This window comes from Argiope bruennichi, chromosome 2, assembly GCF_947563725.1.
Source record: "Argiope bruennichi chromosome 2, qqArgBrue1.1, whole genome shotgun sequence".
Lineage (NCBI taxonomy): Eukaryota > Metazoa > Arthropoda > Arachnida > Araneae > Araneidae > Argiope > Argiope bruennichi.
In genome coordinates this window covers 46,434,638-46,458,953 of record NC_079152.1, presented here as the reverse complement: position 1 = coordinate 46,458,953, position 24,316 = coordinate 46,434,638, and the positions used below count along the sequence as shown (strand labels likewise).

The window sequence follows — 24,316 nt, the reverse complement described above, 5'->3', positions numbered from 1 at the left end:
TATTATTTATTATTGAGCCTATTGGACTCAGTTTCTCCAAACACCTGTTTCATTGGACATTTTTATTTCAGGATTTTTGATAACTTTTCCCGTAATACATATATTTTATCTAGCTTAATAAGAACACTATAAACATGCACATGATAGAAAATAAATATTTAAGAAAATTATTCTTTATCCTGGGTGGGAATAGCTATTATGTTATTCTTCATTTTCTTTGTCATTAATTTAAAGTTATTTATCACTTGAATTAAAAGCATTAAAACTTAAAACTTTATTTCTTTGTGTATTTTATTAGTTTATGTTTTTTGATAGAAATTGATACAATTAATTCTATAAATAAATAATTTTTAAAAATATTTATTTTGTATATTATCCCAAGTTATTGGCGAGTCTCTTTAATCATGATTTTTATTAGTTTCATTAAATCATTGTAAAATGGAATAATGTGTCCTGATGAAATAATTTGTTATTTAAGTGAGCTATACTTCCATAAAATTACTCGAAGCTCATTGCACTTCAGCGCTTACATGCAAATAATTTTAATAAATGTATAACACCGGTTTTGCTTTAAAATAAGAATGTTGTCGACAAAGCTAAATTTAGAAATTTATTCTCTTAAGTCTTGGACATGTGAAAACAACAACTAAGAGTTCGTTTCAACAAAACTAGTTTCATTAATCAAATAAAAGTGGTAGTTAAAGTCGCCATAAAATAATTTAAAATATCTCTGAGATTATTAATACTATTTACTGGGTAAAAACAACATTTATCATTATTATATTTACAACTTTTTACTTTAACTCAAAATCTTGAGAAATTATTAAAATTAGTTTGTTTCGAAACTTAATGAAAAGCTGTAACATTAATTAACTGTGCCTTTTATTATTTAAATAATTATCTTAAATATTTACTAAAAATATAAATCACAATTACAGTAAATATTTAAAGCAGTTATTGCATAAATCACAAATACATTTAAATAATTCTGTTGATTTCATTGTTCTATTTCTGTAATAATTTTAGTACTGGTTCCAGTTTATTCCCTCGAATTAATTTCATAAAAGTAGTAAAATATATCATATAAATGTTAAGTTCGCCATCTGAATTTAAAATATATCTATCATTTTATGCATCACAGATAAATACAAAATGTTATTTTTTCTTTTTTCATGAATGCCATTTATTTTCAATTAATAATGGAATGATACAAATTATTATTAAAATGTTAATAATTTTTTAATAACGTCCGTTTCTTCCTTAACTTTGTCTCTCTTAAGCTTATTTTCTAATCAGGAGATTGCTTTACTTTAAAGATAATTGTTTTATCGAATAAAAACAAAATACGGCAAAATGCTCTCTAGACATTTTAAAACTTATTTATTTGCTAATCTACATGCCTTTTATAGATTAGTAGTCTTTTGTAGATCAAAGCTGGTTCCTTCATCTTAATACACTTCTATGTGGGAAGCATTGATTACAAAAGCATATCAAGGTGGTTGTATTTCTTACCATTATTGTTCTAATGGTAATAATAGGATCCGAGGCTTTATCTATATTTGGTAATGATCAGTATCTTCCTTGAATATACGATATAGAACTTTAATCATATTTCCTCTGAAAAATGCATACAGTCCTAGCTGGTTTGGTGGTCTCGTGTTCGGTACAATAGCATTTAAGGCTCTTAACCCGATTCCCCGATGAACCTTTTGAACACTTCTAGTACACTTTAAATTCATCGGGGCCAAACGTCCTGCAGATGGTGTGGTGTGGTGTGACAGTTTGGAAACGGGGTGCCAGTTTAGGTGTTGTCCTCGTCATCTGACCGTGGTTCAAAATTATGAGATGCGTCCTAAAATAGCTCTTGTATTGCTTTAAACAGCATGTTAACATAGCTGAATTGAAGTCAAAAATACATAAACAATGTTGTAAATTGTGCATTTGTTTCAAGAGAGATCTTTCCTTGCCTTTTCACTACTAATTCAGCTCAATCAGCCATGGCATTCTATACTAATGCGCCGGTATAGGGACGGTTTCTGTTTCAAACGGGGAATTCATTATGTAAAGTGAAAATGTCCTTAGTGACTACTTCATTTGCATCCTGAACCCCTCGTTTGCAGCAGAAAATGACCTTAATATAGTGCTTTCATGGTCAGTAGGGCCGGATTAACAGTGAGAAGGTAAAGGAGTTTATTCAAAAGCCCTTTTTCATAAAAGGAGTGCTTCAATTACACGAAGGAAAAGTGATAGCGAACTTTCAAAATGACTGATTACATTATGTTACTCATTCTTAAACCAATTCTATATGGGATACCATCAAATGATCTAAGCAAAACAAGATGGTGAAAGATTTCTTATCTTGATTTATGAACCACCTCATCATCATCGGTGGCAGGGTGCTAATATTTCGTATATCTGTTCGATACATGATTTCGAATGGTAAGTATATAAGCATAAATCTTTTGAAAAATTCCAACACTGCATTGCACATTGTGCCTTTCCATGATGAATAGCTGATTCTTACAGATGAATTTAGCGTAACTCTCTTTAATAGAATATGTCAAAAAATGGGATTATAATAGATTTTGAGAATGGTCTAATGGTGGTATAAATATGATTAATGGCTAAGATCAATTCTTTTTTATATATCTTTTGAAATATTATATATAAATCCAAAATTCCACAATATTTCACAATGTTTATTTATTTTTAATTATTGATTCTTTCTGATTGATATTAAATAATTTGTTATTTATACCATACACTTTGTAAATGAGTGTCATACTTCTTCAGACAGAGGCCGCTCTCCTGTACGATGCCGTTTTGTTATTGTCACGTGCTCTGTACGACCTGGATCGTGGAAATCCAATTACACCAAAATCACTCTTCTGCGATGGCTCAGATGTGTGGGAGGAAGGAAGAGCGATTGCTAATTACATCACAAAAGTAAGTACAATCAATTTTGAATATTTATTGCACACAAAACTATATTCTTGTGCTATTGATTAAAAATCGCAAAATATTACATCCGATCGAGAAAAAAAAATACATCTTAAAAAACTAAAATTAATAATTTTATGCTGAATCAATGGAATATTTTGAAGGATATAATAAAATTTGCATTATTTGAAAAAAATCTTTATTTTTTTTTGAATAATTGGCTTCGAAAATTTTTTGTGTCATGTTTCGTCTATTAATATTTACATTTATATTTAAATATAATATTTTCAATATATAGATATTGGCGTTATTCATATGAAAATTAAAATACAGTTTAAGTAAATAAATAAGTATCTGAATGTTATTCTGGTGCAAGTTATATTTAAAGACAAAAATTTAATTTATATTTTGCGGTGCAACTTATAAAAGAACACTTTTGATGAGTTGTACAACAAAATATATCTTAAATGTTATAGTCTTATAGTGGCATCTGAACAACTTATCAAAGACTGTTGAGCTATTAAAATTGCTTAGAGATATGTAGAAATAGAGGTGCTGTAAGTGCTGTATGAACGATTAATATAACAACAATACTCCTTCCTAAAGTTTCATTCAAGCGACCAGAAAATTTTCCAGCTTCATTTCATTAATTATAATTCGTACAGATATCAAGTATGAATTTCAAAATGTTTTTAATACTATTCCTTATTTACTCACTTTTTATCAGTAATTATTAAAACTAAAAATAACTTGAAATATCGGAGAGCAGGGCAAAACAAAAATCATTTTGTATGAAGTTTGGAGAGAGTTTAGTTTTCAAATTCGAAATAATCTCTTGCATTCAATTTAAATTGAATTGATCTATTGAATTTTGTTATTATCAAATCAAAGCGTCAACGTTTCTAAGAGAAGAATTGCTTCGAACTGAGAGTATGAGAACTTCTTTTGGCAAGATTTTGACTGTAAAACATTGTAAACTTCTGAAAGTGTATTTCTCCTTATCGGGGACTCTGTGATATATACAGGGTGTTCCGAAAAAACGTGGACAAAATGACATGGCAGATCAGTCATACAACAAGGATCAAAAATTGCATAGGAACATGGGCTCACAACTGCAATGCGGAGCCACTAAAGGGCGTCTAAAATAATACATAACACAAAGAGAAGAAACAAAATCAATACAGACTATTTTATTGATAATTACCTACTGACATGCGACTTATGCATGCCAAACGTTGCGCCTACAAGAGGTGATTAAAGTGTTTACCAGATGCATCGAGATATGCCTGGCATCGACGTTGCATGGAATTGCGCACCTTCTCAAAGATACCAGGTTTATCTCCAACACACCCCGCTGCCTCAACGAATCTTCCTACCAAGTCTTCTGGCGTTTCAACAGGTGTTTCATACACAAGTCCTTTTAAAAAGCCCCATAAAAAGAAATCCACGGGAGACACGTTTGGCGATCGTGGTGGCCATGCAATTGGCCCACCGCGACCAATCCAGCCGCCAGGAAAAGTAGCCTGCAGATGTGCTCTGACGTGTGTACTGAAATGTGCGGGAGCGCCATCGTGTTGAAATTGAATGCGTCGACGAATAGGCATCGGAACATTATTCAGCATGTCTGGCAGAACCTCTTGCAAGAATGTTAGATACGTGGAACCGTTCAGTCTGTCTGGTAGAATGTACGGACCAAGTAAACACTCTCCTACAATGCCAGCCCACACGTTCACGGAAAATCTTCGTTGTGCGGCGTGTGTACGTGTAGCATGCGGGTTTTCATCTGCCCACCTATGCAAGTTGTGACAATTCATCACACCCTCTAATGAGAATGCAGCCTCATCCGTGAACAGAACACTTGCAGTGAAATGTCGGTCGGCAGCCTTTTGTCGCACATACCAACTCGCAAAATCCATACGACTGCTGTAGTCTCCCGGTTGAAGTGCCTGGACGCGTTGTAAATGATATGGGTAAAGTCCTTCGTCGTGTACAATGCACCAGACAATAGTTTGGGGAATATGGGCCTCTCGGGATACAACTCGTATACTTGTTGAAAGATTACGCTGAAGTGCTTGGACAACTCTTTCTTCAGCATCAACTGTCCGAGATATTCGTTGGCGACCTGAATCTGGCTTGTGCACGTCTAACGAGCCGGTTTCACACAATCTTCGGTGAATAGTGGCAAAGAATGAGCGGCTAGGCATCTTTCTACTAGGATATTTTTGACGATACATTCGCAAGGCTTCTCGTCCATTGCAGTTGGCCATGCCATAAACTAAATGCATGCCAGCCAATTCGCGGTGCGTGTAACTAGCCATGTTACGCCCAACGCATCCACGACTCGAATGAATTCAATCTCCTTTTGCTCGACTCGTGTCTGCACCGCAACGCCCTCTCGTGCTTCTCGCGCCCTCTACAGGCGTTTGCGACTCCATGTTCCTATGCGATTTTCGATCCTTGTTGTATGACTGATCTGCCATGTCATTTTGTCCACTTTTTTTCGGAACACTCTGTATAGCTCATTTTAGATCCCTTTCTAATTTTTAAAGATTTTATAAAGCCATCACCGTATGAGGCTATTATTACAGAAAATATGGTGTATCAAATGCGTTGTCACTCACGGGTATTTTTGGGAATTAAATATCGGTACAATTACAGTTATCTTATGAATTTTATTGAAAATATTCGAGATAAAATAAATATTTATTTTTAAATGCGAGTTCACAGCGACTTTTATAGAAATCTTATGTTGACGTAATATATAATTTGATACTGTTCGCCAAAAATTCTAAGAGTAAAAAATAAATAAAATCTGCATTAATATTAAGATTAAACAGTAAAAAAAGCAATTGAGACAAAGGAATAAATAAAAATATTCTGCTAAATTTTATATCACGATATATATTGAAATATATATTTCATTTTATCCTAAAATGATATAAACCAGAAAAATCTTCTATAGAAATAAAAATCGTATGGAAAAGAAAATTTATGCATTATGCATACATATATAAACTTTTTGTTTCTTTTGTTTCAAATTTAGTGCTTCGACTAAAAATTCAGACGCTTGGTTGAAAATATTGTCTAGGTGTTATATTTTATTGGGAATAACTTCTTTATTCCGCTGAAGAAGTTCCCAGGTTCTATGTCGCTAAAATCTTACGATATTTTTAATTTTAATTAAATAAGTCATTTTATTTTACTTCTATTTTACTTCAGTGATTTCCTGTTTTCTGATTTATTTTAAATAATGTTTATTTAAGACTATTAAATAAAATGTTTAATTAGATAAATATTTTTAACTTTTTAAGAAGTATGTTGGTCATAAAATTATATTTAATCTTTTGATAATGTATATAAATCCTGTTTATCATAAAACATCTTTATACTGAATCCAAAGCAATAAAAATATAATTTAAAATAATATGGTATCTTTAAATATGGTTTTTAATATGGCATGGTTTTTATAAATTTATATTAAGTGGTTTTCATATAAATGAATATATGCCTTAATAAAACTATTGCCTAACTGTCAGAACTGTTAACTGTTAGTTTTATAAAATACCACACAAATAACGTAAAAATTGTTTTAAAATACTATGTTTTTATGATTTTAGCCAAATTCAATCGAGGCATCAATATTCTGCAGAAATAAGAAATTTGAATTGTGTAGTAGAATTGAATTATAAATTATCATTTAGTAGTAGCAAAGATAGTTTTTTAGCAAACAAACTTTTGAACAGAAATGATTTTGTGTTAATATATTCAAATTCATTTACAGCTGAAAAGACAACAAAATTTGATCAAGAAAGAAAAAAAAAGAAAAAACGTCTATATAACGAATCTTATTTTCTATATAACGAATCTTATTATTAATATTATATTTTCGTTATATTGACAAAAATATCAAGCACAATAAATAGCATAACCTGTTGTTTGATAGATTATAATAAGATACCTATTCATAAAAATTAAACTCATACATCAGCAATTGAGTAAGTAGTATTTACATTTTCAAATTTCACTTCAAAATGTGTATTAACGTGAGTTTGAAACGCTATATCTTGTTTTTATTCCCATCAAGTACTCCAATTCTATAATAATGAAAACTTTTTCTTGGACCGGATTAAAAATAACATGCAAAAAATGGGAATTCAAATTAATAGATTATAGATTAAAATTGTTATATTTTATCTTTATAAACAGCTTAACTTTTCGCTTGTTTGATGCATTTTTGATAAGTAATCAATTTTATGAAGTTCACTTTGATTGCATTGCATTTGTACATGGAGAAGGTATTTAATTAGAAATATAGTTTTGAAATATTGCCAATCTACTTCTGATTATGTATTGCAAATCTTTGTTTTATTGGAATGGGTTGTAAATAGTTTATATACGCTGAACAATATTTAAAATAATTAATTATTGAACTATGAATGGAAAGAAGTTATTATATGCATTTACCAAATAATTTTTGGAAATTTATTTGTGTTCCAATTGTTACTTAATAATATATTAACAAATTTACTATTTTTATATCTGTATTTTTAAATTTTTGTTTAATTGGATACCGATTTAGTATTTATTGCATTTCTTACTATAATCTTAGTATTTATATTACTTCGTGGTCCACAAATGAAAAAATATGATCTAAATTATTCAATATTTTGTATAAAAATAATTTATTTTCCTCTCCGTTTGTATATTGTCGGATACTTTTATTATTTTTGAAGCCATAATATCTGGTACCGACTAAAATAGTAATTTCGAACGTCAAAATTCAAATACAAAATCAGTTGTTCTGAACTTTTCTTTGGTTTTGTTTCAAATGGTATCTTTCCTTTCCTTGATTTTGACTCAAATGATCTAATTTTCTTTGATTTTGTCTCAAATAATCGCTTTCTTCTCCTATTTTCCTGACTTTTAAAAAAGACATTGTTTAATATTTAGTGTCAGATAATGAATTTAAAAAAATAATCTAGTTTGCATCACTGTCTTCGTTTCCTCAAAAGCATATTTTTTTTTAAGTAGGCAACTCATTTTTTTAAAAAAAATATTGCATATTTAAAAGAATGGTATAACAAAATATCTACTCCCTCCATGCCGTAGCGTCCTGGGGAAACTAAATGACCACCATCATTGCTGGAACTATGGTTGAATCCTAATAGTCATTACCTGATACAATATAACAACATCCGTCATAGAATGTTCTGTAGATACCAAGTCTCAAGCTATTTAAGAAGCAAGAACCAATCATAATAAAGCAAGTTTATCCTTATTTTTAGGATATCTCCTGTGGGAGTAAAAGAACTACATAATTGCTGAGAGATTATGCCAATTGTAAGGATCAATTTAGAAAAACAATTTAAAAGAGTTAAAAGTTGATTTTTTTTCATTAAAAAATTGGATTTAAAAAAATTTAAACATGAAATTATGGTCCTCAATATATATGGCCAAAAATACCTTCGAATTCGAATATTCCGAATTTATGCAGAAGAATAGAGTAGGAAATTATTTTATTTATGCATAACTCTCGTTATTGTATGGAATATATGAATGTTTTCAGATTAATAATTTGATGTCTTTTGTGTCCCACGTGGAAAGATCTCATCATCACAAAAGCGATGGTGATTGCACTTTCAGTAAAGAAATATAAAAATCTTGGACCGTTAGCAACTGGGGGGAAAACAAGTCTTGACTTTGCCTATTAAATGGGTGGACTGAATTATGAGTCGTTTTCTCTCATCATTTCATTAAAAATATAAATCTCTCATGGATATTGATTCCAGATTATGGAGCACACGAATATAGCGCTATATTCTCAAACAACTATAAATACATTGTTTTCCTTTTCCGAAGTCATAAATATATGATCTTTCATCGAGTTAATTTCGTTTATTCTTTATGTGGCTTCATCAAGATTATGGATTACAGTAATTTGTTTTTTAATTAAAAATGACATTTACATTAAATGAATTATAACTTCTTTCTTAGAAAACTATTAACCGAAACTATTTTGTTCTTTAAATAAAATCATAATAACGTGTGTAACATTTCAATTAAAACTTTAATATGATGAGATCTGTTTTGAGTGACTTTCACAAGACATAAATTTTAATAACTCACCCGAATTTATTCGAATGCCTTGTCTTCAAATAATGGTATTTCAAGTAATATTTTTCTTTTTCTTATGATATTTATATACAACCTTAATATATGTCATGTATATATATTTCAGAAATTTGTGCAAATATTTGAGAAAACATCTAGAATGTTTTGTACTATATACCTTTTACAAGCACTGTCAATATAAAAGATTACAATTTCCTTGGATATATTGTTATCAATTAATATTTGTCATAATTACGATTTAAAGGCTTCTTATGCACTTATTTTCAGAAATAACAACCTCATTAAAAAATCAAGATAATTTAGTGATTAAGAATTATCTAAATTTGCAACATTGCCATTAAAGAAAGGAAATTCGTATTGAAAATATTCTAGATTTATATGGTAAAAGAAATGAAGTAGGAAAAGACAATCATTTTAAATAACCTAAATAAAAATAACAAAAAAACATTTATGTCTATTATAGTTTACAGTTATTTTTTCAGTTGTTAAATTCTATTAAAATATCTACATTTTCATTTCTAATTATCGTAGATATAAAATAAAAATGCTCTTCAAAAGGATAAAAAAAAAAGACTATCAGACAAAATATTTTTAAACAAAAAGTATGATTTTCTGTAAATTATGGATTGGTAAATGGATACTTTAAATAAAAGGATTTTATGAAATTATGCAAATATGATATGTTATTTTTAAAGAAGGATTGTTCAATAAACATGGAGAATGTTTCTTCCATTGACTGTGACTGTGCATTTGAAAATGAACACTAATTCTAGTTGCCTGTACACTATGAGAAAAACTATATTCCCAGCGGCCCTGTTTGGAGCTTTATTTTTATTAATAGTACCAACATCTGTAAAAATTATTTATTTTCTTAATATTAAAGCCTATTTTTTCTCATTGTTTGATATAATAGAAGGCAAAAAAAATCATTATTCTGAGTCATTAATTTATTCTTCACAAGCTGCATTTGAACACAAGTTTTATACTTAAAAATATTGATTCTTAATTTAAGAATAATTGTAATTTTATTTACAAGAAGAATTACTTTCAGGAGGATCTTATATTGTTTAAAGATGAAGTAAATGAGGAAATAAAATATTAGAGATGCAAAAAAATTATAAAAAAATTGATGTTCTTTTCTTGCAACAATAAATTAATAAAGTCAAAGAAGCTGGCATATAATAATAAAGGATATTTCATAATTTATTTCATTTCATATACAGAAATGCACTATAGAACATATACTTGAAACTTCATAATGTAATACAAAATACTTGTTATAATAGTCATCACTATTTATTTTATTTATCAAGTACCATGCAAATTGAAATCGTTCCCAAAGGGAGAGTCAAGATAAACGTTAGAAAAGTTAATTTAACATATCCACAACATCCATCATCCTGGCAGTTTTATCTGTCTCAAGTTATAAAAAGGTAAAGCAATTAACCGATGGAAAACTTCACGACAGAAGTGTTAGCACTTATGCCTTGTTTCAAAATGCGAAGGTGTATAAAACCCTTGAGAAAAGTATGAAGTGATCTTAGGTTTAATGAAGGCCATAAGGTGGATCCGCTGTAACTATTCTTGAATTAAAATAAGTAGATAAAGTTCATTCTAGTTCGTGTAATTTTACAGATCGCTGATCTTTATTGAAGTTCCATTTAAGAATTCGTTCATTTTGATTTAATAACTAGAATTTCTCATGCGATGACTTTATACCAATTTTTAATGATAATAATGCACCAAAGAAATTTTTAGTTTTCTTTTATTATGCATTTTTGTTAGTTGTTCCAATTTCCAAGAATAATATCGAATTTACTCAATTTTTATTCAAATGCTTTTGGACGATTACAGGATAATTAACATTTTCTGTATTTATCTTGTTAATCAGATGATTATATCTTTGTATTTCTTTTCATTTGAGCTTTTATATTTGCGTTCCTTATGTTGCTGCAAATAAGTATTTGTTTTGATTCAGAATTATTTAGCTGGTGAATATATCTTCATGTAGTAATTATTTTAAAATAAAAGCCAAAAGTTATTTCGTTTCTTTTGAGATTCTTTGCTTCCGTGTGCTTTGAAAATGTTACTTTTTGATTCATAAAATAAATTAATTTAAAATAACATTACACACATATTTTTTATTTATTTTTTATACTTTTAAATATAGTATATTTAATCAATTGTTGGTACATTTCTGATATGTTAGAATGTGACACCATATTTTCTGACAATAAGACATACACATTTTAAAACTTTCTCATCTTAAATCATAATTCATCATTATTAATATTCAAATTCCAAGCATCGGATGTCACCACTTCCTTAACTTGGGGAAAAAATAGAGACTAAGATTTCATAATATTTATTAAACTATCATTTAAATTAAAGAATAAAAAGATAAAAAAAAAGTAACTCATTCATTTATAGTTCTCTCAAAGTGTACTTTTAAAAGCGTTTTTTATAAAATTTATTTTACTATTCTTAATTAACAAATCTAATTTCCTATCCTTTTGCCTTTTCAATATATGAATAAATTCCTTTAAACCATTTATAGAATATTATGTAAAAAAATAATATGATTTTTAATTAGCTTTTGAAGATTTAAAATATAAAGCATACTTTGTTCTTTGTAACCATTAAAGTTATTTGAGATGCTTTCGAAATTATATATAACAATAGAGAACGCAAGCTCCGAAATGTGCATCGTTTGCATAATGTTCATGTATTCTCAAATATTATAACGTTAGGTTAATTAGGCAACGGCACGGATTTTCGCTCCTTTACGCTTCATCTGTATCTGTTTATCGAAATCATCGAATGTATATGCCAGGATATTGCAGACTTAATATAAATAGAACATGATTGTTGATTGTCACATGCATTTCGGGTTAGTTAGTACACGTGCGTTTTCACGGATTTCATTCTCAAATGTAATGCTGTTTGAAAGCAGTTTAGCAGTTCAATTCCCTCCAATAATCAAATGTAATAGGTAATTATTTCAACAGCTGTATTATTTGGCAACCGCATTTAATTGGGAGGAAACCGTCTCCATTGTTCAGTTTTAAATGTATCACAATTAAATTCAGAAGTATAAAATATCTCATCTTTTGGATCAATTGAAGATGAAATATTCCTTTAAACCCGATTTAGCATCAATGACCAATATATTGTGTGTTATTTGAGTAGCTTTCATTTTAAAATATGTATAGCATTTATTCTAATGAATGGTTTGCTTCCTAATATTATCATTTTGATTTTTTTTTCGGCCCCCTGGGTCAGGGGTAGTGATTCTTCCCCGTGATCTGCGCATCCCGGGTTCGAATCCTGGTTTGTGCATGGTTTTTTTTCACTCTGTGTTCTATCTGTGAGGTATGTAAATGTGCCCAAAATCCTGGAAAAAGTGGTTTTACAAGAGATTGTATGAGTGTCATCTTCATACGAGCTAGAAGTCAGATTTCTGCCCTCGAGTGCTCAGGGATCTTTAACTTCAGAAGCTACCGCAAGCGTCTTTCCGTGGTAACACGGACACGACATCATCATTTTGATTTAAAGCATATCTAAAGATCTTTTATTCTGGAAATAAGTCCTGTACTTAAAGTATAAGTTATTATAAACATAATCTCCCTTATTATTTATTTCGTTTTAACCATAAAAAATTATTTACATTTTTTTAATCTCGTTTTATAAATTTCATTACATAATTTTTTGATATGTAAATAAATATTACTATATTCACATTACTATATTGCTATATTTATACTTCCAATACTTTCATTGCATCAATAAAAATAGATAATTTTGCGGCAAAAGAAATCTCTATCAAATTTCTGTTGAAATTTAACGTAATCATGCTCAGTAAATAAAGAATTAAACGCACTTAACAATGATGTGATAATGAGTTATATTCAAAACCGATTTACGAATATTGATTTCTACTTGATAGCAAACTGGATTTAATTGTTATTTCGTTCATAAATATATCATTAATTGAAATGCAACAAATATTAAAAGTGAGTAAGAAACTAAAATAGAACAAATATTGAAACCGAATAAGAAATTGCAAAGGAACAAATATTAAGTACTGAATTTTGCTATGTGTATATTTTAATTATATTTCTATTATTTCTACTCACATTTTTCCGTAGAAAGAATTGAAATATAATTGCATTAGTCAATTCTTGTTCATTAATGGGTTCTTATTCAAATTATCTATGTACCTGAATTTGGAAGTTATAAATATAAATATCAGTTTGAGTGGAAGATTTCATGAGCCTTTTCTGTGAAATCGTTGGAAAGAATATTTAAATATATTTTAGTTTCCAACGATTGATTGTAGCTGGAACATAATATCGAGCTTAATCGACTGACAATCTGTTACAACCCTAGTTTAAAACATATAATTAAAATTATGGTACTACTATAACAGAAAAAAATGCCTTATTTTTGTTTATTTATATTTCCTCTGAGTGAAAAAAAAAATAAGCGAATTCATTTTTTTTTCTTCAAATAACTAAATATAATGGATGGTAGTTTATTTTTTCCTTTCACTTCATGCTTTACAAGCATAAATTTGAATGCTGTTTTATGCTAGAAGAAATGCAATACCTAGAAATTGAAACCTAGCTAATTACCTAGAAGTTTTCAATAAACTTAGAAATTGAAAACTTGCTAATTAAGTGCTACAGTCATTTTTTTTATTTAGAGGACTGAAATAAGCAGAATGGAAATTAGTCTTTTAAAATATAAATAAATTTGCTGTCTTTTTTAAATTAAATGGTGCCTACAAAGTTGAAAGTCCTTTCTGAGTGTACATAGTGTCATTATAAATTATCATGAGTTTTAGTTTTAAATATATGATTATTTTTCCAATAGTTATTTTTGAATAGTCTAAAAGAATATGATGATGTAAATATGTGAAAATATTAGAATACTGTAATCATGATAATTAAAGGCAATACGAGATGAAAGTTTATTTGATATATAAGATTAGAATATTATGATATTAGGTTCTAAAATGGATCCATAATATTGAGAACAATTAATATATGTGAAAGATGTATTTATCACAACGCCAAATATTAATTAATATTTGCAACGCAATTAACTTTTGTAATAGAGCTCTTTTCATAGTTTCAAGATTCCTTATATAAATCATGACTCCAAAGTTTTGAAATCTTTGATTGGAGACTGTAGAAGATTTTGAAATATGCGAAGTTTTCCAGAATTCTCCCTCTCTAAGCTGGAAAAGTATACTTTTCTGACATTAATCATGCGACCGCTGAAGGCTCCTCGTTTTCAAACTTCTCAAATATTCTCTGCATTTTCTTAAATTCTGTTATTTTATGTTTCAGTTGAGGATTTTCGAAAACCAATACTTTTTATTCGCAAACTCTACAGATTTACGATGCTGCGAACGACCTTTTCACCGGGACGCCGCAAACCTTCCAGAAGAGAATAAGAATGAATCCGTGAGTGGATCAAAACTGCTTGAGATTCAGAATTATTGATTTCGTTTTGGTGGAGAGATTTTTCTTGTTTGTGTTCCCGAAGACGCAGCAAAAACTTTTGTTTGGAAGTCTGTTTTCAGCTCGCGGGCTTCTTCAAAAAGACAAAGCTCGTAAATCTTGTCAACAGTCCCTCTCTCGAGGAGGAAACAATGGGATGTCTTGTTTCCTTTACTTGTTACCGAATACTTCATATTGGAAATGACAAAATGTCTATTATAATAATTTGAACACATTTCATTTTCATATTTTAAAGGTAAATAGACTTGTCTTGAAATAAAAGAAAGACCCGTCAGATTCTTTGGCAATTACATCTTTTTATAAACAGTAATTTTTCAGCTATAATTTTAAAGCGTAATTTTTTGGCTGGATCGAACATAAGATCCATAAATTATAAGGTGGAAACAATTTTCAATTAATCCTTTCAGCGATTCGAAACTCAAAATGTTTTGTTATACATATTGATTGTGTTTTTTTTTAAATTTCCCATCGAATTGTATAAGTTTCGGCACCATTCATGAAAAGATTAAATACTATGCGGACCTGGAGTAGGAATATAACATAAATAATGCACATAAAATCTTTTCTACTGACAGTATGAGACAAAATACATACAAAAGCGTCCAAAGTAGCATTTTACACTCATGCTGAATTAAAAGTAAAATAAATTATATAACGTTGCGAAAGTGCATGAAAAGTTATAAGACATATGAAACAGGAATTTTACACAAATTGTACTAACAAAAATTTTAAAAAATACTACATTTTGATAAAAAATATTGGGCATATAAATCACTGGTATGATGTGTTACACATAGAATCACTGAATAAATGGAAATTCAAAAATTGTGTTTTTTAAAAGTATTCTCTTTAAAGTATTCTCTTAAGCATTCTCTTTAAAGTATTTTATTAAATAAATCATTATCTTTAAAGTATTATCACAATTAAATCATTCTCTTTAAAGTGTTCTCTTTTGTAGTATTCTGTTTCAGAATTAATTCGCAGTCAAAAATATGTAATCAAACCACTTAAACACAATTACATTATTTAGCATTATTAAACATATTTATCTAATTTAAATAAATAGAACAATATACTGGATAGTTTTTTAGACTATTAATATTTCTAATAATATACTACTAATAATATGTTTTTTGGACTAATAATATTTCAATCTCTGTTTTCAGTTAAAAAGATCAATAAATATAAAATGATTGAAATAAAAATATTCAGTAATGGAATGGAATATTTTGTAACAAATGATAAATTTTGACAGCAATATTTTAATTCAATTTCTTATTATTATTAAAAAAAATAAAACAAATTTTTCTTTCAATATTAAAAGGGAGAAACATTTTTAATTTAATTTTTAATAATATTTAGTATTTAAGTTTTAACATATTATTCGAATTATTTTGAAAAATCATAATAATATTTTCATTATATTTACTAAAACTTAATGGAACCTTAATGGACATTAAATTAATAAATTAATTGATGAACTAATAATTCCTTAGCACACACATATTTTATAATAAATATTTAAAATATGTATATGTATATGTAAGTATACCAAAGTGAAGCGGATATTGCTGCACAATTTTGTAAAATATAAAACAATATTTCCGGGATTGTAAACTTTCAAAAGTATTATAAAAATAATGTTAAAATAAAAGGATTAATTTCTATTTAGGAAATCACGTGGTGTAGGTTATTATTCATAAAGAATTCACCTGGGAAATTCTTCACCAAAAAGGAATATTGTCACACAGTGTAATGCAATAAAAACAGTACAATAAACTCTAAATTTTCTGAAGCAGATCAAATTACTTTCACATTGCTCTACATCGATAAATATTGAAATTATATTGTTTTTATTGTATTATACTGTATTATATGCTGCCATCTGTTGACATGATGCAGTATAATAAAATAATTTCGCTTTTAGAAGATCTTTTCTTTTTGATTCCGGATGTTTTCTTAAAAATGCATTAATGTGTAAATTTTTAATGATTATTAAAAGCTAGATTTCAGTACATCAAAAACATATAAACAGAATTGTTGCAATACATTGGGAGATTAATAAAAATTTGACCCGTACCTCAAATTATTCCATAATTTTGAATAGTAATAAATGCTCTCAAGCTTTCTCCCGTGTTCAAACAAACTATCAAAGTATACGATGAGTAAAGTGCGGCTTTTACAAATAAATGTTTCACATTTTAATTAATGTAGATATTTCTTTGTTCATAAAATAAAACGCACTATAAAAATATTTCTAAATGGTTGCGGAAAAAATCTTGTTTTTAAAAGCAACTATTTTTGCACATGTTTCTTTCGATAGTAAATCATTTCCAGAAAAATAAAATACGTTTTATTTTAAGCTATATTTCCAGCCATATTATTTAATATTTCTTTAATTCAGATAGGCTTTCATAAATTGTCAATATTTATTCCCGCTGATGATCAACAAATTTTATATTATTTAAAATGTATAATAAAACTTCGTAAATGTAATTTTACGTTATTTTTTCCGAGTTACTGTGTATATTTATGTGTATTTTTAGTGATTGATTAAAATTTTCCTGGAAAAATATTTTCTGCAAATATCCGTGAGATTTTTTATCTCGAATACTATTCCTGTCATTTGAGAACAAAATTTTATATTCGTAATCATTACAACTGTATGACATGTTTTACGTTTGAACGTTTTTTTTTTTTTTTTAATTTCATTTTATCTTGTTTTTTAAGTTTCTATTTTTTTATTTTGTTGATACGTATATTTGGAATTTCGTTGTGTTCATTTAAACGATCAAATATATATTTTTTATCAGGGCATTCAAACTTATTTTGTTGCTAATATCCTCTTCTTTCTTCCTATATTTTCACAGGTAAAGGAAAAGGGGACTCTGAATCTATATAAAAATCCATTTGATTTGATACATTTTCAGTTCTATAAATATTTCTGATTGAAAAACATCCGAAAAAGTAAAATGATAGGATGAATTGGACGGATACTATCAAGGGTGCATGCTAAAGAAAGCGAGAAACTACCAAAAGAAATAAATGAGGTTGCTAGCAAATGCTAAAAATAATGTAGAACAAAAAAGAAACTATAGAACTTCAATGGATTATGCAAACTTAGGATAAAATCTAATATGAAAATGAGCTGAAGTTAAAAGAAAAAAGAAAAGAGTTTAACATACCAATACAAACTAAATAAAAAAGAGCATTCCTATGAAAAAGTTTTGCTTTGATTGTTATGTTATTAAAATAAGTGCTTATTCCTAGAATCCCGATTTATTTTGATTCTATAAGCATTGTGAATATATAATCGATATCAAAAGTTTGTCTAGTGGGATTTGCAAAGAAAAAGATATAGAAAGTATCTTAGTAAATGCTACACTAAAAGGAAAGTGCAATTGATTTCAAAGATTATTGAAAATATTTTTATAGATATGATTTGGAAAGTTAAATAAAAAAAAAGGATTTAAATAATATTTATGTTTTTTTATGAAAAATAGTAAAAATATACGCTGAAAAAGAAATGGATTTGCATAGAAAATATTTGGATCAATTACGGCGATGATTTATAAGCTATCATATTAATAAAATAGAAAATTTTTAGAAAATCTGTTTTATTGAATACATTTGTATCAGTATTCGTATTTATGTTTCTCTGAAATGTAATAGATTACACGCGAAAATACATATTTTTGAAGGATAATTTATTTATAATTTGTGATTATAAAATTTCGAGGAGATTGATTCCTAGAGAATGATTGTAAAACAGCAGTGGAATTAAATATATATACTGAGATATAAAATAATTTGAAATATAATTTAGCAGCAAATGCATATGCATTTACACATAATGGTAGTAACAAGAATGTATTCATCTTTAAATGATATATTATATGAAATTAATAGAAATGATGCTACTGAACCTAAAATAAATATAACTATAATATCGAATTAAATTTATTAAAAGTATTTGTTGAGATCTGTATCATGGGCGCTGTCAGATCAAAGTTTGTAGTATAAGTTTCGTGTTTTAAAAAATTCACAAGGAGCTTGAGAACATCCTCATCTATTTTAATAACTTTAAATCGAATGCGGGCCTTCACAGCATGTCTCGAAGGACCACTAGGATAGAGAATGATTGCAAAAGGTAAATACGCGCTTGCATCCCTCATTCTCAATTGAACAACATGGTTTAATTTCCAGTAAGCATTTTTACCAGGTTTATAGACTTAACTCAACCTGAGGGTATGAAAGACAGATAATTATTCAAAATGATAATTGTAGAAGCAATAAATAAATAGCAATACTTTATGATAAAGAGTATTTGTTTTACGTAATAAAATGCGGTGCTATGATGTATGATGTGAAGTAAGATGAATATACACTTATTAAGTAAAAATAATTAACTACTATTAAGATCATTCACAGATAAGTTGATTTTGACAATTATATTTAAAAATATACAAAAATAATTATAATAACACAAAAACAAGGTGACTCACATTCTTTTCTAATTACTTTAATTAGTCGAGAGACAAAACATTGAAAAAAATAATCGCCCATCGTTAAAGAATGTTTGAGTGAATTTCTATTGTTTAATGAAAAAATATTTTATATCTACTTAATTTTTTTGCCTTTGTCCTGAGATGATGAATGTCCCAATGTCTCTCAAGGAATTTGAGTATTCTTCGCGGCATTTCTATGACTTGTGTTCGGCGTTTTTGTTTCTTATTCACATGAAGAACATAAAATGAATTACCTATCTAACTTCCTTCAAAGATCTCAATCATACGTGCTCCTGTGATTATAATATAACTATTTTCTCACAGTCAGTAATATAATCTCGCACTTTTTTCGTCTGAGAAATGTTTTTCTCTTTAAAAATTTCAGAGCAAAGCTGACCGAGTATTTGCTATTAGTAAAATCATTTTTCGCGTTCATGATATTTAAGAAAGATATAAACATGAATTTACTCACAGTTTCTTATGTGTCCAATTATTCAGTTCCAACAAAAAAGCAAAAGTAAACAACATGCTCTAGAAAATTATTTCATTAATAATCTTCCTTCTAATTGTAACGAGGACTTTACTTTCAATATATTTCGCTGTTGAACTATAAAATACATGTTAGATTATGTTTAGAAAAATAATGGGCAAGTGATCAAAATAAGGAAGAAGTGATAAACTGAAAAACAAAAATACTCGAACTTCCCCCAAAGAAGAAAAGTTGCGGAAAAAGAAGAAAAAAAAAAAATGAAAGCTTTTGTTGAAAAATAAAAGAATAAATTATAAAAACATGAGCTATGAAGCTATTTCAAAATAGGAATAGCTTTATTTTGAGCAGCTGTACTAAAATATATCAAGTTTAGCGCTTTTTAAAAATGTTTCCACTGTTTCAAAAAATTATTTCTTTATGCAAAATACTTTTATTTTACTGTAATACGAAATGTACATAATATTTTCATTGTTCACGAAGTTTTATATAGTAGTTAATGATATATTATGAAAAATCCATAAAAAGACGTTTGCAAATTAGCTAATTTAAAATAATACCATTTGATCAAAAACAAAGGCAACTCATTGGCGAAATGCATGTTTTCCCTCCTACTGGTCAAAAATATTTGAGGAATTTAAATCTGACGAATTCCACTTTTTTAAAATTTCAATATATAATAAATAAATTCTATTTTTATTGAGAGAATTTGTTTTGAGTATATCTGCTTATTCTTAAGGAGCTTTTGTTTGGAAACAATCAAAAATTCAAATTTGGATTCAAATTTTTAAAAAAATCCTTTTCTCACACTACAAAAAAAAAGAATCTATTCAATTGAAAATGAATTACATTAAAATTATTTTTAAAAATTTCAATTAATTTAAATGATAATGAATTTTTTATATATAAGGAACAATATAATATCCATGAAAATAGTTTTGAACCAAAATGACAAGAACAGATTTATAAAAAAACTGACTATTTTAAAAAGATGACAACATTATATCACTCCTTCTAAACGGGTTAAACGGCAAACCATATAACAAGTTGAATAGCAATTCAGGTAACAACCAAAATTTTGAAAAATGTATTAAATTTTAAATGTCCTTTGAAATTATTTTGGAGATAAAATTACAAACAGATTATATATAAAGTAATTTAAATGATATCACAAACACTGAAACACATATCCTCAATAAATAAAGGGTGTTTATTTTTTTATTTTTAATTACTGAGAACCTAATTACAAGCGATAAGAGTCATATTATCTATTTCCTAAAATTAATTATATTGTTCCCATAATATTTAACAAAAACTAAAATAAAATATACAATGGACTTTAATATTAAAGAAATATTATCAATTATGTTCAAGCAATATAGGATAATATTTCATTTTCAGTAAAGGAAAATCTTTAGAGTCATTTATTCAATAAAATAAAATCAAGAATGTAATAATCACATGAAAGGATTTGTTGACGCACCTATAGAAGTAGAAAAAAAACCCATTAAAATAATTGTTTGAATATTTTTATTTTTTCTCATTCACTTCCATCAGTAAATTTTATTCATTTAGAAGCACACTTGAAATACAAATACGAAATATTTCTTTCGAAAATTGATAACTACATATGAGTATCATTTTATGTTTATTAGTAAACACATACAATGAAAATAAAGAAATATAACTTGAAAATTATGGAAGCGCTTGTTGTAAATTGAGGTATAAATCTGTTATCAGGAAATTTTTTATCTGAATTTTATTTATTATTGCAACATTCTTTGAAGACAACTTGTAACATTAGACTATGTATAATTTTAAATTATATCATTCTTGCTTTCATGTATTAATGTGTTTATATGCATTTTCTTTATAAATTTAGGTACCAATGGAAGGTGCAAGCGGAAGTATAAAGCTCAATCTAAACGGCCAACGAACAACATTTTCATTGGACATTATAAAAGTAACGAAAAGAGGCATAGTAAAGGTATGATTCCTTCAACTAAATCTTTAATGTAAAGCATATTTTATATATTCTCTTCAAAATTTCTATAAAAATAAAAAAGGAACTTAAATTTTGTATTGTTTGAAAAGATAATAGGATCAATATTCTTCTTCCCTGATTGCTTGATTGTGATATAATAAATATAAGAGCAAAATTGTATTAATGTCATCGGAATTACTAGCATATTTTAAAGTTATTCATGTAAATATATTTGTATTTGAAGTAGTACATTATTTAATATATTGTTGCAACAATGAATGCATGGAATAGATCAATTACTGCAAAAAATAAGTTTTAGCATTGAAACTACTAAAAATTCCCTTCATGTAATATTAGTTATTTTAAAGTAGATTTTGAAAAATAATTATTTTTCCATTGTTGCAATCAATATTATTACTAGAAAATCTGGCCACTTCTCTATTTTTTAGTTTGGAATTATTGCAATTCATAAGTGCCTGCAATATTTGACACTATTTTAAATTGAATCTGGAATATATATGGATTTTAAAAGACGGGCATGTTTCTATATATAACTTTTTTGATTGGACACATATGGTAGTAGGAAAATCTTTGCAATTTTACGTCTTTACTTCTCTGCTATTCTTGTGGAACTCCATCCACTTTCATTGACCCCGATTCCACGTCGTACTGAATGGCAAATGATTACTTGATGCCATGATCAAGATTACTTCTGGTAAAACCATGCATGAAGACAAAATATTCGTTTACTTTGAAATCTGCTCAATTAAAAATCTGAAAATAAATAAGGTTTGGGAAATTCCTCTCAACTATGTACGTTACTTTCACAGAGGCTCTGGAAGGTCTTTTGAATTCAAATGTAAGTATGTCAGAAAACAACTCATGATTCTTCAAACCGCCAAAGCCTGGCATTTGGAAATTATTTCAATTCATTGATATATTTTAAGAGATGAATTCACTAGGAATCTGACTATATGTAAAACTAAGTTGTATATTGAACAGGTGAATCGAGTACCCCATTCAATATTCTCAGGCTCCAAAATCAGAATTTCTATAGCCCACAAAAGCCTAAAATTGAAACTGATTTTAATTCATCGAGTATTTTTTCGAAATATGAATTCACCATGTATCTGACTACATGGGAAACTAAGTTGTGCATTGAATAGTTCAATCCATTGAACTATTCAACATTATAAGGTTCCGAAATTAGAATTTTAACTACAGCCCACCAAAGCTTGATATTTAGAAATGATTTTAATTCATTGATCTTTTTCACAACATATTTCAGACAAATTAAAATAGTAACATTCGAATTTTTTTCCATCAAAAATTATGCCCGTATCTAAATTAAAAAACAAATTGAAACAATTTCGGAGATTTAAATAGATAGTGGATTTTGAAATAAGCAAAAATATGAAAATCTCTTCTTATTGTTAAATTTTTAAGAAATTATATATATTTTTTTAATTTTTTTCAAAATAATATATCTCTTTTAAAGAACTTTTCGAAAGATATTTGATGTAATTATATTTTAATACACATGCACGAAGAATTTCATAACCCTAAGTGAATAATTCGCAATATTACCCGATGAAGTCTACTATCCCCTTAAGTGTTATTCAAATGCATGCAATATCAACATAAAGAAAAAAAATCATATTTACTCCTATTAAAAATGTGTTTATAAAGTACAAATTTAGGAAAAATTGTGTGAAATTTCTTGATTCTCTTGTAAATCTCATGTATCTATCATTATTTTATTATTGTTACATATTTATTGTAAATTTTAATTTTCTTATTATTGTTTAATTACTTAAAGAATAATACTAGTCATAAATATATGCACCTTTGCAGACTGGCTCATGGGATACAGAGAAACGTTTCACGTATAAGAAAGAAGAAAAGGATGCTTTTAGCGATGCTAAAGATCTGTTGAAAAATGCAACTTTGAAGGTCACGACGATTATAGTAAGTGCTTTTCAGCAAATCATTTATTAATTAAAATTTTTGTAAAACAATTTACGCATATTTTTTTCTTCATTTTTTTACTATTAAAATTTACTTGCAATAAAAGGATATAACATAACTTAACGCCATCCTGCGCCCCCAGTGCAATAACACTGATCAATTTAACCAATTGCATGAGCACAGAATGGAAGGAAAAAAAGGGGAAATGAAAGAAAGAAACACAAGAGAAATCATACATGGGATCACCACAGAGAAACCCAACGAAATCACATGCCGGACAGCTATGTTTAATGTTTTTAATAAATAATAATAAAATGAAGTCGAAAAGTTCTTAAAAACAAATGGTGATAATAAGTTGAATATACAAAGAAACATTAATGTTTACGGATGCAGATTCTCTACATTTCTGAGGTCGTTAGCTGGGTAAAAGCTACATAAAAATTACAAGCTGTAGAGGAAATGTTAAATTATTAAATGGAGCAGCAGCGGTCAATGAACTCTCCGACCATATTTTAGCATGTATGATATCAAAAAACAAGTAGATGTTTATCAGGTCATTCCCTTTAGACATTTTTAATGTTAACTGGTGCCTAAATATATTTTTAGAAGTAAATAGCCTTTACTTCTTTAAGAATGAGCCTTTACTTCTTTAAGAATCTTACTTTTATTAAGAATGCTGAAAATTCTCTGGAGGCCTTATTTTAAATGTGGAGACAAAGTTCTCTTCATAATAAATTATATGCAATTCAACGAAGTTCAGATAAATGCT

At 27.8% G+C, this 24,316-nt stretch overlaps 1 protein-coding gene across 2 annotated transcripts in view; it reads left to right on the top strand.

The window, feature by feature from the left end:
* The window catches only part of LOC129958157 (glutamate receptor ionotropic, kainate 2-like), a 273,917-nt gene that overhangs the window by 210,570 nt on the left and 39,031 nt on the right, over positions 1–24,316 (top strand). For both annotated transcript variants that reach the window (XM_056070403.1, XM_056070393.1), the window contains exons 7-9: positions 2,794–2,946; positions 21,478–21,582; positions 23,434–23,547. In XM_056070403.1, coding sequence (XP_055926378.1) covers positions 2,794–2,946; positions 21,478–21,582; positions 23,434–23,547 — 372 coding nt within the window. The remainder of the gene's footprint in view (positions 1–2,793; positions 2,947–21,477; positions 21,583–23,433; positions 23,548–24,316) is intronic.